Source organism: Rhipicephalus sanguineus, chromosome 11, assembly GCF_013339695.2.
Source record: "Rhipicephalus sanguineus isolate Rsan-2018 chromosome 11, BIME_Rsan_1.4, whole genome shotgun sequence".
In the NCBI taxonomy this organism is placed as follows: domain Eukaryota; kingdom Metazoa; phylum Arthropoda; class Arachnida; order Ixodida; family Ixodidae; genus Rhipicephalus; species Rhipicephalus sanguineus.
Genome location: NC_051186.1, coordinates 57,121,428 through 57,139,225, shown reverse-complemented (window position 1 = coordinate 57,139,225; position 17,798 = coordinate 57,121,428). Strand labels below are relative to the sequence as shown.

At 46.2% G+C, this 17,798-nt stretch overlaps 1 protein-coding gene across 2 annotated transcripts in view; it reads left to right on the top strand.

Annotated features, from left to right (window-relative positions):
* Positions 1-465: 465 nt before the first annotated feature.
* The window catches only part of LOC119373388 (transcription factor kayak), a 167,817-nt gene continuing 150,484 nt past the window's right edge, over positions 466-17,798 (top strand). Inside the window, exon 1 of one of the 2 annotated variants that reach the window (XM_049410828.1) lies at positions 466-782. In XM_049410828.1, coding sequence (XP_049266785.1) covers positions 681-782 — 102 coding nt within the window. In that variant the 5' untranslated portion in view covers positions 466-680. The remainder of the gene's footprint in view (positions 783-17,798) is intronic. The other variant, XM_037643415.2, reaches the window with a different exon arrangement.

Here is a 17,798-nt window from a genome sequence, read left to right as displayed (position 1 = left end):
CTTACGCGCAACTCTTTCCTGTGGCCTTCGCAGGCCTTGGCCCGCTCCCCATGCGAGATGGGCCGAACCAATTTCTAAACCACTCCCCTCGGAGCCAGCCAGAGCCCTCCCCGTTTCTCGGTAACGCCTGTAGCGTTCCCACGAAACGCAGCGTCGACGGCACGTTTCGGTGACGTCACGACGTGATTCATAGCTCGCCTTTTATGGGCATAGACGTGAGGGCGCGCTCGTAACGTCAGTCAAAGTCTCACAGTCAAGAGTTTCTGAACGAGTGATAAACCTCGTCAATTATAAGGTTATCCAACGTCTTCAACTGCGCGCTAAAACGTTAAAAATTGAGTGCGAAACTTAGCGGGCATGAGCGCAGCAAAACTCGGTGATGCGCGTTGCGTCAGCGCAGGTTGCGACGATATCAGCGGCGGGAGCCGGTCACGTGACTCTACGCGTTCGTTTTGGTTTATTTTTAGGTGAGCGGATGATGTCACCGCTTGGTCAGAATTTCGGCAGGGCTTCCCTCAACCTTCGGGCAGCGCGGATGACTCATCCTTTCGTTTGGTGCCACAGCGCTAACACCACGAGCGACTTGGCTCCGTAGTCGTCGTCTGCTTGCGCCCGCCCACGAACGCCAGCGCGTATCCAGCAGCTTTCTCCATCGTGGTGAAGGAGTCGACGTCGTCGCCATGTACTGCGCGACGAGCGAGTCAGCCGATCTGCGGCTTTCCGTCGCCGATATCCTGTCGTCGATGGCCAATGGAGTACCCGAACCACCGGCAACAACTACGGTGAGTGGTAGAACAACGGCGTGCCGCTCCGTGCTCTAGCGGTACGCGCGCGCGTGCGTCCGTCGATATCGTTACTTTCACCCGTCTGCTACGGGCGCTAGGGCTAAGCGAAGCGCGCCGTCGACTACGGGACTTGTTTGTTGCGTACGCGTGCTGCAACGTCCAGCGCGGTAACTCGCACGCCCTAGATTAGGAGCTCCAGATTCGGCATGCTCTTGCTGCCCGCAGCTACCGATTCGTGCTTTTTTCTCGCCAGGAAATGCCTGCTTTCGTTTCGCGGGCCGTGAAAGAAGACGCCGTTTGTGACCTTATGACACGGAAGTCTCCCTTTAGAGACGAGCGCGCTTTTTGGGTGTTGGTCGTCGACGGATCGTGAGTGGGCAGGGCAGGTCCGTACCTGTTTGGCGCGTCTCGTCGGTCTCGTCCGCATGATGCGCTACGCGCGTGCGTTCGTGCCGTTATAACTAACGTTCGCGTGACCGTTGGGAAGTCGTAAAATGTTTCCTCTCTGTTTTCGCTGTCATGTGTGACATCTCAACGTACGGGCACCTGATTGGTATGTGGGGTATGTGCTTCGGTGGCCGTTCCGAATCTGTCAGATTTCTCGCGCGTGCGTTTACAGTACGTCAGTACCTGACGTAGGGCCACTTCGCGCGCCTGATAATCACAAACTTTTTCGTGCATTGCGTGTGCGTTCGTATATGTAAACGAATGTTTATGCGTACTTTCGCATAGCTCGGCCTGCGTTGTACGCTTGACATTTGTGACGTGCGTGAGATTCGATTGATCATTTTTGTTCGCGTCTCCTGCCTGCAACGTTGACATTTAGATCTCGCGGTTTTTGACGCTTAACGGTGCGGTTTTAATCTCCTTAAGCGCGAAGTTTTAGAATATGCGGAAAGCTTGCGCTTCGTAGGCTGCTAGGTTCGCGTTCATACGGCGCGGTCCGTAAACCGATCTGACGATTTCAAGACTGGAAGTAGCCGCCTATTATACGAAGTGTGCTGGTTTAAGGAGAGTAGTCTTCCTATAATCAAATAATCTTATTGCAGGACATACCATCGTTGTATTACAGCGAACATTTTGAAGACATTTGCATGGCCGTAACTTGCAAGCGAATTTAGTGGCAACGCCGTCAGCTACGTCACTGTAAATGTGATTTCCCCTTTGCAAAGGGACAAACAGGGCAACTCTTTGACGTACAATTGAAGTTGGTATACATGTCCATTCGATTCTAAATACTGCGTGTAATAACCGAATACAGGTATTATTCAACCATAGGTGGTGCACGTATCAATTTTTATAATTAAATATGCCTCCGGCTTTGACTCACCGTTCGAACTTTTCTGCTTCCATAGCTGTTCCTAAACACCTGGCTTCAGGAAGACCAAGCGCCCGTTTTCATCCATACTTCTCGATACATACTCTGACATTCCGAAAAGACCTGTGTAGTAGACCCCCACCAGTTTTACATGGTAGACACAACTCGTCACCTTGGGTGAACCTCCATCTACTGTGTTTTTTAGACTACTACTTTCTGCGTTAGTGTAAAACTTTTCCTTTTTTATCGATTTATGGGCCCCCTTTCGAAGTTTTCATTTGTTCTCTCCTTTGAAACTTTTCTAAACAGTATTCTTGCACTTGCACGCCTGTCTACGTTAAAGCTTGGTGTACGCTCCTTTGATATTTCTTTTTGTCTCGATGGCTGTGTTGCGTATACTTATCAACAAGTTTTTCATCAGTGGGAATCCATGTTCTGTATGCATGCTTGAGCACCCTAGCATTTCAACATCATGCTGTCAATCATATACCTCGGTCTATATACCATATTTCACTGTTATCACATGCTCTCCTGAACACGTAAACAGCGTAAAACACAAAGGGGAGAGCTTTGTCGGCTTGCTTCCCATGTTTCTCGTGAAAGTTGCTGCTTTTCGCAGTATAGCCATCCAGTTCTATCTCTGACCAACTGCGCGCTTGTGTATCGTCCATTCGACCAAACACCCTGTTTCGCTACAAATGTTGAGCCGTGCCCTCGGTGAGCTTTTACTGATCTTGAAGATTATGACAGATGGACTGTCCATCGTGACGAACATCTGCAAGAAGCCATAAAGAGATATGTGCTTTTTTAATAAACAAAGATTACGTTATGTCATGCAAAAAGAACTAAAGACTTGACCTGGTGAGCTTTCAGAAACTAAACCTGCAAAGTGTCAGCTTCACTATTGACAGTTCCTTAAAGGACAGCAACTTGTTTCTGAAATGCAACAAATGAGACCAACTAAAGAAAACATCTCGCATACGTGAAAGTACTTTAAAATTTTCAACATCAAACTAACATTCTTTTACAAGAGCATTGCCTTTCATTGCTATTAATATACTTATTTTAAACATGCGAAAACATAAAAATGAGTTTGTTTGAGGCCAGCTTTACTGAGCACACAGCTCAAGCAAGAATTCCGTTTATATTTGGCTGGAAAAGGTTGCCTACTGCCGATGAGATGGTGCGTGACTGACCCAGATGCTGTGCTTGTAACGATGCTATTTGCATTTGTGTCATGCTTGTTGGCAGTTTGTTGTTGTCAATTTAGTAGTGTACATGAAAGGGGCAGGTAAGCATGATTAAAGTCAGAGTGGGTTGCAAACTGTGCGCCAGTGGAATTTTGTTCAGCAGAATGAATGCATGCCAATTGGTACACAATGGCAAGCGTTCCAACACGAGGGGAACGAGGAGGACAACACAAATGCTGACCAACCAAACGCCAGCATACGTAACTTTCAGTGATAACAAACATCAGCCTACATAACTTTCCAATTGATGAGTTTGTGTAGTTGAAGTAAGCATCGGCCCCATATGTCCCGGCACAACAAGTCTTACGTAATGTAAAACTTGGTAGGCTGAGCATCAGCTCTCTTTCTGCAGGTGGGGCTAGTGGATAACGGTGTAAAGTGTCTCAAAGTAGCTTGTCACACATTGCGTTGTGGGGTACAGAGTTTTGTTATAATAGATATTTTGATTGCCTAAAGAGCTAGGTTTTGATAGAAGGCTAACTATTCTTTAAAATGTACAGAACATATGACAGGACTGCCTTGAACATGGTAGGGATTTGCATAATGAACTTCACAACATTGCGTCACGTGGTACCTAAATTCCTCAGGTGTGCTATCGTCCGACAAATGGATAAAGGCCAAGTTTTTGCCCAGCACACTGTGATACCATTATACTGAAGCTTTTGAAATTTGTAGCTATGTAATTTGTTTATTTGAAGATTTGTTATCATGTATAATTAGCGTGAAAGGACCAAGGTGACAAACTCGGGAGTTTGTATTAACTTGTGGGCAACGAAAGGTGGCGTGCCTCTGTATGTTGTGGCTTATCCTCAATGAAAAAAGAAAATACATGATACTTAGTCACCAATGGTTTTACTTTATATGCTCTGAGCTATTCGCATTTGAATTGACCAAAAGTGCTCAATTTTCGGTATTTTATTAGTCAGATTCGTCCGTCTCGCCAGGATAGTTCCACTAAATTCTTGCAGGGTTTTGGTTGGAATCTTCCTTGTCAAATGTTTGCACTTGAAACTTGCTGAGGTATTACAGTGTTCTTTTTTTTTTTCTGAAGAGGTGAGATTCGAGAGTTTCATCAAAGTAATTTCACGTTTATGATACGAGCTTCTGTACAGATTAGGTATATTATCCTGCTCAGCCTTGGCACTTTTTGTTCGTATTTGATGCTACACGAGACACAATGTTAGGAGGAAAACAGTCTGAAACCATAGTGAACAAAGAGCAGGGAACAGATTCATGAGCACATGCACGCTCATGAGTTTGGCTAGTCATTTGGCCAGTGCCTTAAAAACATCCGTTTACTAGTGCCTTTGATCTTCCATGGGAGAGTCTATCGAAATATAGCGTAAACCTACAGAGGAAACCCGAGCAGTCCCCTAAACTAAATCTCTTTGGGCCTTCACTAACACGTTGTGGCATAAGTTGTTCGATGGGATTTATAACAACCCTAGTGTCATTGGAGTCGATACAGGAATGTAAAGTTGTGTGTGTTTATAAACCGAAGCAGCACGACGACACGATACATTTCTTGAGCATGTTGGTTGCATAGGTCAATAATGCATGCTAGCATGCACGTTTTCATGCCCATTTCTCGGAACTGTACTGTCACTCATCTCTAATTCTTCTTCAGTGGCCTTTGTCGTCTTTGCAATGCAAACAGTCTGTTGAACCTGTCATTCATTGAACAGTAAGCTTCAGTTAATTGACATTGGGAGACATGCAAAACTGCTCAAAGTTACGCAGTGTTTGAAAACATCAAAAAGGGCCTAAGGTATAGCTGCATTTTAAAGGTGCCACATTTCGATTGCAAGCCTACCTCTTGCTGTGTGTTTGCAAATATTGCAACTATCATCCTCTGTTTAAAATTTTAATTACTGGCTCTCATTCTGTCATATGATGCTTCCTTCTTGTTGACTTGGGCATCAGTGTCAGTTTTTCTTGCAGTTTAGGTAGAAACTAAGTGTTCTGCAGATTCAAAGCTCAAGTGGGTCTCCAGTTATGGAACACAGGCACACACTCAAAGCTGCCGCACTAGGATGTGCGATTGTTTAAACATTCTGAATATGGAATCGAACAGCTGCTTTTTTTTTTGCATACAGATATATCAAAACATCAAATGCGCCCAAATAAACACAAAATTGGCACAAATATGCGATAAAGTTTACGCGGAGGTCATTGTATTGGCATGAAATGTGTGAGAGAGAGAGAGAGAGACATCTTTGTTTAGTTAAATTGGATGTGAATAAATGAAAGCTTGCTTAATCTAGAAGACTACATCGCTCAGGAAGCCAGATTTTACTGGCTACACAGTGGTCATTCGCGCTCTTTAAAGAGCCACGTGCTTGCTGAATAACTGCTTATTTCTTTCTAATGCTCCATTCGTGGTTGTAATGCTAGAATAAACTGGTTTTGATGAATATCTGAACGTGAAGAATGTTACGTATTAGTTTTCGAAACTACTGTTCAGTATTTTGTAAGTATTCAATTCTCTACTGGCATTGTTGGATTCGTATTCGATTTTGTTTCAAAACTCATTGTGCTAGACAGCGCCAAACAATGAACACAAGATCAAAAATCACTTTACAGCAGCAAGAAGGGGAATCGATCGAGGGCTCGTTTTCTTTGTTTTGTGCAACCTACCGAAACCAACAGACGATGAAGCCGAAGGAAGTATATGGGCGTTATTTGTAGTCTTTATCTGTAATGCGGTAATTATGGGTGTAAATGTAAAGAAATTAAAGTGGACGAAAAGACAACTGCAACACAACCTATAACCTTTGGATAACGCGTCTGATGCCCTACGGCATAGAGTTTCTTACAATAATACCTAGAGGGGAATCTGGCGCTAGTGTCTACGCGGGCTCCTTGAGCGGCGCTTCAACCACCATGGGAATGATGGGAAGTACAGGCTTCGGATTTGCTTCGGATGGATTAGGTTCTTGAGATTCGCGACGCTCCCTTGCCGAGTGTAAAACAAAGCGATCATAAGTTATTTCCAATTCAAACTTGCTTTATTCTTTTGTACGTAAAACCTATTGCAAAAAGTTTGCGCGACTGTGGATAGAACTTAAACCTGGACAAATTCAGCCACCAGGGTATGCATTGCTCTGCAAATGTGCTCCAGATTTGGCATCACAATATAATGAATTATTTTCTTTACAACACTTGAAACAAACGCGCTTTTCTTTCCCTTGAAAGTACGCATTATCTATTTATGGAAATAACAGTACCGTATTGAGTGAGAAACACTTAATGTATCATCTGCTGCGATGACAGAGGCGTCTGTCCAAGTGGCCTGCCCCCAACGCATCTCTCGTTTTGTTGTGAAGTCGAGTCAGAGGAGCGCGATGGTGCGTCTACTTAGCGTCGCCGTCGTTTTGCAGTCGATTTGAAAGAGTTTTGACAAGTAGTGCTTCTAAAAACACGTGAACTTTATGCAGTTTCCTGCACTGGCATGGGACGCTACATCTATGCTCAGCGGTGAGTGCACGACGCTTTGCTAAAACTGTCTAATACAACCTGTAAAGCTGAAACGTGGCAGCAAACTAAGAAACCTAGCGGTCTTTAGCCTCTTTGAACAGCAAAGGCACTGCTTGAGTGCTTTGCAACGCACCACTCTGCCCACGCCTCGCAAAGAACGAAACTGAAACTGTAGAAAAAGATCGGTAAACAGTTCGCTAGCTAACGTAATCCAATCCGAAGCCTGTACTTCCCATCATTCCCATAGTGGTTGAACGATCGCAGCGCCAGTTTCCTCTCTAGGGTATTGTATGAAACTCTATGCTCTACGGATTGAACTACAGCGTTGGTCGTCCTCCCATCCACTTTATCAGGCATTTCTGTGCATTTAAACGGACACCAAAGTGAAACAGTGAATCGATTTACATTGATAAATTGTACTCTGAAGACTTTAATGACGTTAATTTCACCATCTTAAGTTTACTAATAGAGGAGAAAATTAAGCTCAAAGTATCATTTTTAAATTTCGCACTGAAATCTTCACGTGTGATGCCAAGGATTTCAAATTGTATTTCTCGTATTTTGGTGACATTTCCTCTGCGAAAATATTTGAAACTTTATATGCTAAATGCCAAGTATGTGTCCCTCAAAGAGGACAATCTACTTTATTTTTACAGATTAGGAACTACGTAGGCCCTAGTGGACGCCATCAAAATCTATGATGTCACTGTGATTGGTGCAGCAATTTCAAGGTGGCGTCACCACCCACATTTTCTTTTTGCGCGTTTTCTCGCCAAGCGTCTTATCGCCGCTAGTGTGGTCATTTTTGCATTGTGAAATAGTAATTTAGTAGTATGAAGAAAATAGTTTTTCTCTCTTGAGTGTCCTTTTAGAGAGCTTCATGCTCGCTGACAATCTGCTTATTTGTTCCTAACGTACCATTCGTAGTTATAGTGCTGGAATAAACTGGTTTTAATGAATACCAGAATGTGAGGAATGTTATACATTAATTGTTGAAACTGCTGTTTGGTCTTTGAGAAATATTCAGTTCGCTACTGGCATTGTTCAATTCATATTCAACTTGATCTCGCGTGTTATTAGCTGTGTGTAACACAGCTATAAATTGGTAGGCTTGCAATCGAAATTTGTACATCTTCAGAAAGCAGCTACATTTTAGGCAATTTTCATATTTTAGAAAACAGTGCATATAACTTGGAACAGTTCTGCATGTCTCCCAGGGTCAAATAACCGAGACATCACCGTGCAAGGCAGTACGCGAGAACCAGCACAAAATCAAATTTCAATTTACAGCAGTACACGCTTTCACAACGCCCATGTATGTTACAGCACGCAACGTTTCAGTTTTTCCAGCAGCCTCTCCTTTGCCTTCCTTATGACGCCAATGGCGGGCCATTCTTTTCGGGGTTTGGGGCGCACTGGGCCGCCCCGCGTAGCGGTCGCGTCGGGGTTGCGAGGAGGGACTGATTGGGAGAGGAGGAAAGGAAGTGGCCGCGACGCGGGGTCTCTCAGCCCAGCGTCGGGCGGTGGCTGCTTGGGGTTGGGGCGCCACCGTTATAAAGATGGAGGAGAGAGGTTGGCCTCGAAACAAGTCGGGCCGTGTGCCACCGTCCGGGGTCGGTCGGTCGGTCGCCAGCCTCGCCCCCCCCCCCCCCCCCCAACCGCCTTCTTTGAGCGAGCTAGGAGGGAAAGGGATGGCTTGGGTCGGGGCGACACCCCACCGAAATTTGTCTCTCTAGCGTTGCTATTTTGGGGCCCATCTCTTCTTTCCCTCTCTCTCCTGGCCCTAACTCGTGCAACACATTACCGCCACCACTACCACCACCGAGCTAGCGACAGCATACTAGTCGTCCCGGCTTGAACTCTGTTTGGGTGGGAGGGGGAGAGAGAGAGAGGAGGCCTTGCGGAAAAGGACGCTGTCGGGGGTGAGGGGCGCTAAGGAGACGCTAACGGGAGAGAAGGGTAGTGGGTCCCGTGCCGGGCTTTCTGCCGTTTCGCGCTTTCGACGCCGTTCTTTTCTTTCTTTCATTCTCTCGCGATTGTTTTCCCGGCTGTCCCACCCCTCTTTCCTCTCTCTCTCTCTCTCTCTCTCTATTACCATACTTTTTATTTCCACGTCGCCAGTGTTTGGATATTCGGCGCCGGCGGCGGGGGTTCCGCTAGGCGCGCGTGCATGCATCATGGATTAGCCGCTGTCTCGATGCGCGCGCGCGGTGGGTGAAGACCCGTTCGGAATGTGCAGCTCTTGCGCTGGCGGCGGGCTCAATACGACGCGTACCAAAAATAAAAGTAATAAAGGAAAAAAAAAAAAAAACGGGAACGATAAACGATTCCTTCTTTCTTTTTTTTTTTTTCTTTAAGTTCAGAGGGATCTCTGTAGGGTGGCTGGCGGGGTGGAACGTTCGCTCCATGCGATTCGGGAGGGAGGGGGTGGGGGGGAGAGGAGCGGCCAGCGGTCCGTGTCGAGCGAAGGGAGGTTGTTCCCCTGGCCAGATCCTGTGCCCACGCGGTTTGGTAGGACGCCGAGAACTATTAGACTGTGTGTGTGTGTGTGTGTGTGTGTGTGTGTGTGTGTGTGTGTGTGTGTGTGTGTGTGTGTGTGTGTGTGTGTGTGTGTGTGTGTGTGTGTGTGTGTGTGTGTGTGTTGTAGTGTATAACTTGCCACTAACGACGATGGAAGGGTACGTGCTAGCGTCCTTCGATGATCGCCGGAGGGAGAGAGAGAGAACCGTCTTTCTCCGCCGTTAATTAGTACGGCAGTTTCGCTCGTTAAGGGCGACGCCGTTTCCTGCGTAAAATTGCTGCCTTTACGTACAACCCCAATTCGAACAAGCTTTCCTCTGCGCCGCTGGACTGTCTTTAGGAGCACAAGGCTGCGTTGTTGTATTCGGTGCCGGATGGCCGCGGTAGCGCTTGCATGCGTGCTTTTTCATTTAGTTTGTTTACCCTAATCGCCCAGATTAGGGCATTACATAGGGGGAAATTTAAAAAAAAAAAAAGAAACTGGATAGTGAGCATAAAAAACGAAACATGAAGAACAGTTATTTCAGAATTAGTAATAATTTGAGGGGTTTTTGCGTCCCAAAACCACGATGATAATGAGAGATGCCGTAGTGGTGAATTCCGGACATTTCGACCTGTTGAGGTTCTTTAACCTGAATAGAAGCACGCGGGCCTCAAGCATCTTCGCCTCCATCGAAAATGCGGCCGGGATTCGATCCCGCGACCTGTGGGTCAGCAGTCAAGCACCATAACCACTATAGACTACCGTGGCGGCTATTTCAGAACTAAGGATATGCAGTGCGTTTAGTAGTAGCATATGAAGGAATGGTTATACAATGCAATAATGAAAAATTGACCTGTAGCACTACTCGAGTAAATACAGCAAATACATGACCGTTTTCGAAAGTAGTAAAGAAATCGGGCAGATTTTAGATTGCCTACAGTATTGGGCATCAGGAGGCGTAGCCCGAATTTTTTTTTTTTTTTTTTCGGGTGTTGGGGTTCAACCGCCGTTTATGCATGTTCGTGTGTGCGGGTTTTTGTGTGCATGTATTACACACATGCAAAATTGAAAAATTGGGGGGGGGGTCTTGTCAACCTACCCCACCCCCCACCCCTGTTCACGCTTATGCGCACACACCTCTGAGACCCCCCTTGGAGGAATGCCTGTGAAGGAATGCCAAGCCCCCAGCCCTCCCCATGGTTAGGGCCCGGATCGCAGACACAAAACGGCAATGCACACAGTCCCAGATGGCGGTATCTGGAAAATCTTCGGATCCCCACAGTATACACACCGAACTCCGCTCACGTGATGTGCTTGAGTAAAGCCCTTGCAGAGCTGCAGAAGTTTCCGACGTACACCCGTGAGCACAGGGCTGGGCAGTATCGCGATACAAGAGTATCGCGATAGTATTTCAGAGATACTTTTGAGTATCTGTATTTCTGTATCGAGATACATTTGAAAAATGTATTTGTATCTCAGTAGTGAAATACATTTACGATGTATCGCCTGTATCGCGATACTATGCAGGACACGGGTATCTCGTTACATTGTTTTTTTTTTTTGTGTCGGAAATGAGTTGAGGCGTGTTTCCAATGGGAGAATGACGTTTTTTTTTTCTTTTTTATGCCAAGACAAGCAAAGGCGCGCCGCCGGTCGCCGACAGATAGGGCGGCGATGGTTTCCCCTCAAGCACAGAATGGTCCATGTGGTAAAGCGCGCGACGCCGCAGACAGCAGAATCGCGGGGGCAGTGTTGTCGGCCTCTGCCGACGAAAGTCGCTGTCTCTCAAGGTCAGTGCAGCACGCCTAATTTTTTTTCGGGTGGCAAGCCATTACTTCGTGACCCTCCGCACGGATGCCGCCTTGGAACAGGCTTTGCAATGCTTCGCATGCGTTCAGTTTTCAAAGCGGCGGCACTTCCAAAAGGAGCTCCCATAGTCGCGGCGGAAGTGACTAGAACATGGCTATCTTTGACGCGCTTTCAGCCACCTCTCCAATGTTAGGGATTCGTTCCTAGTTGATTACATGCGTAAAACGGTCTTTTGTGGTAGCAGGCTCCCCCCCCCCCCCCCCCCCCCCGCCGGAGCCGACTTCGCCTGTTGCGGCTTTCTGAAATGGGTGCTGGTAGCCTTGGTGGTGGTGACAGCTTCATTGAAGCCGACAGGGTCAGACGGCTGAGGATTGCGAAGATAGGGACCGACTTCGGATTCTGAACAGTCAGAACAACCCAAGTGAGGGCGTAAGTGTTTCGGTATCTAGATGACCCGAGAAGAGATATCGCCACGCTGCAGGGTTATCCGGCTATGAAGGCGGTATTTATTCACTATAACACGAATTTGTGCTCGCCTTCAGTGGTAGACAGACTTTTTTCTTTCGTGAGTCTTGTGCTGAGGCTGAACCGACGCTGTTAGAAGACAGCCCATTTGAGAAGCCCAAACAGCAACCTTCTCAGCAAAGCAGGTCTTCAAAGTAAATGTGTGCTTTTTCTCAATTCACTGGTGTTCATTAGTGATTCGAGTGACTTGCTTAAAGTGTGCTATTTCTAGCATAGCTTAGTTTCTTCGACAAGTATGTCGATTTCGGTGTCCCATCCTTGTTACTGTTGCTGTGAAATAGTGTATTTTTATTGCACTTGATACTTGTAATTATGTCTGAATACTGATTATTACTGATTACTGATTATGTACTTTGTCCGCCCCCCACCTTCCCTGCAATGTCTTAATGGTGCTGAGGGTACTGTAATAAATAAATAAATGAACTGAACCTTTCGATGCGCTGTAACTTTAATTACAACATTATGCTTCACTAATAAGGGTCTTTGCGTAGTATGAGCATCCTTGAAATAAAAAAAGTATTCCAGTATCTGTATCGCTGTAACTGCATTCCGGAATACTTTTTTCGTCTTATTGCAAAAGTATCTCTGAAATATCCCGTTACGTTAAAGGCAAATGTATCTCAGTATCTGTATTTTAGGCTCCCAGTTCATGTATTTCGATATCTGTATTCCGGAATACTTTTCTGAGTATCTCTGCCCAGCCCTGAAAAGTATACGGGCCATGGGAGCGCGTGCCGAAATTGCCGTCTGGTGGCAGGCCGTCTGCTGTCGAGAGCATAGCTCTGGCCATTGCGCGGCCAGAGCAATACTCTTGACAGCAGACGGTAATTTCGGCACGCCCTCCAGTGGTCCGTATACTTTTGCTCGCGGGTGTACGTCGAGTGTTTACTATTAACGATCGCGCTTGATACCATCTCGCTGCTTCCTGCGCGCCTGGAAGTGGCAACGAACTCCCTATGTGACGTCACTTGACATCTCTTGCGCGACACTATAGTATATGGAAAACTAGCTATAGGTCTCCATTTTTCTCGGCCAATAAACGACATCCTTGCGGTAAAGAAAAATAAACTCGAGTGTGGAAATTTTGTAAAGAATATCATTACCATTTTAAACTTTTTTACGTCTTGGCTTCAGATCTCTTCAAAGGTGCATGGTCTCGTTATATTAGCGTTTTTTTTCCTCCCCCCCAAAAAAACCGCTAGTTTTACAACAGGTATGAACACTTGGTCGTTGTATCCATTGTGTGAAAAACGGCGCGAATAAAAAGAGCGAAAAAGAAAGCACAGCTTCGAAGGAGGGAGCACGCGAGAATTATATAGTTGACGTTGTATTTACAAAGGTCATGCATCGGTGTGGCAGCAATGAATTACAATAGATAATAGATCTGTTGCAATGGCATGCCGATGACCTCGAGCGTTCCTTAGCAAAACAGACGCCTTCGCCACATGTGCGAGCTGCGCACGGCGCGGTAGCGCGCTCGAAGCCGCGAAATGTACAGACGAGTCCACTGTTAAAGGGAACACTTGCGTGTAGGGCATGTTTGGATTACGCTCTTTTGCAAAAACATAGTGGCTTAGATTTGCATAAAACTACTGGTGGTTGTCAGTTCTGCCTCTTCTTGACAGACTCATGCAGTGCATGAACAATGTTTCCCTGTCCACTTGCTGTTAAAGGGCATGCAAAATGAATGGTGCGCTCATTGAAGTGTTCCCTTTAACGTTTGACCGTACTGTATTTATGGGTTTCCTTAAAGGGGCCCTGCAGCACTTTTCCAAGTAACCATTGAGTGGCTTCACTACAGGAGTTTATTGCATCACGAATCAACTGCCGCAAAAATGTTTAGAATCCGTCAAGCACGAGTGGAGTTACCAGGGGCGTAGCCAGATTTTTTTTTCGGGGGGGGGGGGGGGGGGGGGTTCAACAATACTTTATGTATGTTCGTGCGTGCGTTTGTATGTGTGCATGCCTATATACGCAAGCAAAACTGAAAAATTTGGGGGGGTGTCAACCCCCCCCCCCCAACTGGCTACGCCCCTGGGAGTTACAGATTTGTCGCACGCTGTAATTGCTTCCTCTCTCCCCTAATTGTTCTCTTGAGGGCAGGTGTTTACATTACATAGTTGTAGTGAGTGCCAATTTATGGCATACCTATTTTTTTGGGGAAATCACAAAAGTTGCACGTAGTTCGAGATAATCGTCGTCGAATTTCAAGGGCGAAATCGAAAGTGATCGCGCCCGGCGCGCGCGAAGCGCGGCGGGACACCGGAATCACACGTGATAGGGAAGTGATGATGAAATTTCAATGAAGGCGCGCCAAAGCAGTATCTGGTCAGAAAAATCGGCAAGCATTCTGAAATACACTAGTAGACAGCTTAATGTTTGCATGCTATGGGTGGTGCCTATCTGTTTCTTAAACTATAAAGAGGGACGAAAAACTATTTTGCCTGTATGCAAGAAGTGCCGCAGTGGCCATGCCCTGAGTTTTATGCTTCGCATGCAGACAAAGAAAAGGTTGATATTGCTGTTTTCTTGCGCACAGTTCGAAAGAGACAGATAAGCACCAAACATTACGCGCAAAAGTAAGGTGATGCGCGGGCAAAATCGAGATGACTTGCAGCTTTTCACGAAAGCATACGGCAGCGGCTCGCCGTCATTCAAATTCGTCACTCCCATGTGACGGGTAGTTCCGGTCTGACGTAGCAGAACGGTCGCGCTTCGTGCGCGCCTTGCGCGGCCAGTTTCGATTTCACCCAGGAAATTCGATGACGATTATCTCGAACTACGCGGAACTTTTCTCATTTCTAAAAGATAGGTATGCGATAAAATGGTACGCGCTTCAACTTTGTAATATAAACACCTGTCCTCAAGTCAACAATTAAAAAGTTAATTAACGAATTTTTTTGTTAATTCGTCGCGTCAACGTAATTTTACCTGCAGGAAATATTTCCGCCCGCCTCAACATGGAGTTCACGTGAAAAAAACTGTATTGTCTGAAAAAAAAAAAACACCCTGTATATGCGTCACCTGAGAGATAGATGTGAGGTGTACCTGAGGGACCTCTTCGTGGTAATGCGCGGGGTCGGCATTCCTCGCGTGCCAGTCACGTGACATCGTTCGGCACGTGTTTAATTACGTGACGCCCCAAATTTTGATTTGCTTTGCTAGACGGGAGGACAAAGGAGTTCGGAGGGGGGGGGTTGTCATTTGGGCGACGTATGTACGATTGATCGCCCGTCTCTTGGTTTGGCGCAGCGTCGTTCCTTGTTATACTTTTTTACGTTGATATTGTATTCTAAGCCGACGCACCGTCGCACGTTCAATTATGGGATCGTTGACCTCGTAATGAGCTGGCGCTAGATGTTTTCAACGTTGCGTCGTCGCGCGGACATTCCGTGGCAAAGCGCGACGACCCGCCAGGTGTTTGACCGATCCGGATCGCTTGGACTATAACCCTTGTGTGCGGGTTGATGGGGCACACGCAGTAACATCGGGAGTGGCATTCTCGGTAAAAATGTGATGGACGGCACCGTCGATGACTGTCTGCCGTGTCCGTCAGTGACATTTGGCCACAGTGTCCCCATGGGAAAAATCAGTGCACAACTCAGTGATTGGATTGAGAGCAGAGGCGTGCGCGTGGTTCGCTATTAGGGGGTGGGGGAGCGAGGTATTACCGGAAACGCACCACTCTTGACGTGATAAGAGACGCGCGGTAATCGAGAAAACGCGCGAAATTAAGGCGCATGTGGCGCCACTGCCTTGAGGTTCTTGCACCAGCACGCCGTGACGTCATATATTTCGATTGGTGTCTGCTAGGACACACGTGATGCTTTAGTGGTAAGCATGAATTACATTATGTTCGTGGGAACCCAGAGACTTAGTGTAGCAAGTTTCGGGAAATTTTATTGAGCCAATGTGTTCCGAAACACGAAAAATAAGAAAAAAAAAAACGATGATCCGTGACGTCACACTGATATTGAGGTGTCGAAGTTCAAGGGTTTTAACTTTGACCTTAATTTTGTCATTAATAATGAACTTTGACGAAAGAACCGGAATCCAGTTCTCGAAGTCTAATTTACCAGTCTGAAGCTATTTAATATTTAACTTTATTGTTTCTTCTTAAAAGTGCACTCCACTTCATCTTTTTCTTCCTAATTAGAACTTGACTCCATATTGTACAGTTACCTATACCTCTAACGACTACGGTTTTCTTAATCTCCCCCGCGTTTCGTTTCCGTAAATACTTGAAAAGGGCATTACCTTATTTTGACACGTCTATACCAATTAGTGCTTCCGACAGCTTAATTTGTATCGCAGAGCTCCCAGAAGGTTGCCCTTTCATACGGGTCTTGCTGGTAGGTGAATTCGTTGACATTATTCCAATACGATGCGCTTAGTGGTCTCTGAACTATTGCGGTATCTGGCACGCAGCTGGCCCTATTGCGATTATTCTACTCCTGTGATGTTTTTGTCCATTGGAAGCCAGCCTTCTCGGGCCTCTTGCACTGGTGGCACCACCTTACGGCGCTGCGCTAAATCATGGCCCACTAGGAAGTTTTCTTTGCAGTAGAGCACTTCACTTTGAGAAAACAAACAAACGAACAACGCATGTTGGTTTCGTGAATCTTTTGATGCGTTAACTGAGTGACTGCGAATTACTTCTTCGAAGCCAGGGGCGTAGCCAAGGGGGGGGTTGGGGGGGTTCAAACCCCCCCCCGAAATTTTTCAGTTTTACTTGCGTATATATACACGCACACATACAAACACACGCACGAACATACATAAAGTATGGTTAAACCCCCCCCCCCCCGAAAAAAATTTCTGGCTACGCCCCTGTTCGAAGCCGTTAAAGGGACACTAAAGAGCAAATGGATTTTTCTCATATTAGTAAGGTACTCTCTCACGATAACAAAAACACCACGCTTGCTGCGAGAAGACGCTTAGTAAGCGAGAAAACGCGCAAAAACAAAATGTGGTAGGCGACGCCATAGAGTTTCCTAAAATTAACCAAAGGGGTCTCTGGCGCTTCGATCGTTCAGCTACCATGGGAATGATGGGTAGTACACAAATTTGCCTAGTCTTCGTGCTTGCGGCTTCAAACGTACTTGTGGCTTTGTTTATTGCTGTGTTTTGGCGTTCGTTTCGGATAAAATAATAGACCGTTGTGAACTTCGTGATCAGATTTGAATTTCTGAGCCTAAAGAAGTTAAAGTGGCGAAGTGAAACTGCTGACTTTTGCTGAACTTCGTTTTGCGACAAAGCGGATGCAGCCGACGCGGAGCCAAACGGAGTCGAAAGTACGAAGTTTAGACAAATTTGTGTACTACCCATCATTCCCATGCTGGCTGAAGCGTCATGCGTTGCAGCTCCCATAGACACTAGCGCCAGAGTTCCCTCTAGTAAGTATTGTAGGAAACTCTATGGGCGACGCCACCTTGACGTCACATGTTTTGACACGTAGTTCCTAATCGGTAAAAATCAAGTGCATTGTCCTCTGAGGGGGCCATAGACTTAACATACCAAGTTTGGGGTAATTTTGTTGAGTCAATGGCGCCAATATACGGTAAATACACTTTGAAGTCCGTGACGTCACGCGGGGCGATTTCGGCGCGAAATTTAAAAATGAAACTTAGAACTTGATTTTCTCCTCTATTAATAAGACTATGATGGCGAAATTAACGACATTAGGGTTCTCAGAGCACAATTTATCGATCTAAACCAATTCATGCATTGTTTCTCTTTAGTGTCCCTTTAAAATCTTTGTGTTGCGTACCGTGCGTGCAGCACACTGACATGGGACACTGGAGACGTAAAACAACAAAAACGCCGGATTGGACTGATCAGTGCAATCAAACCCAGTATATGGTAGGCAGGCTATCACTCTGGGTCCTGTCACACTAGATTCCGCCACACTGGGTTGATCACACTTGGTTGATCTTACTGGGTCCTGATAGGACTGTTCTGTCCTATCGAACCTCAGTGCGATCAGGTGGCCGATCGCACGCACGTCTGATAGGCCTGATCGCTCTCTAATCCGGCGTTTGTGTCGTACTTATCCATTCTCTTGTGTCCGTGCATTGCACGCCTTGCTCTTTTCTGTACGATGAATGCCTATCCAACAATAGCTCGATATT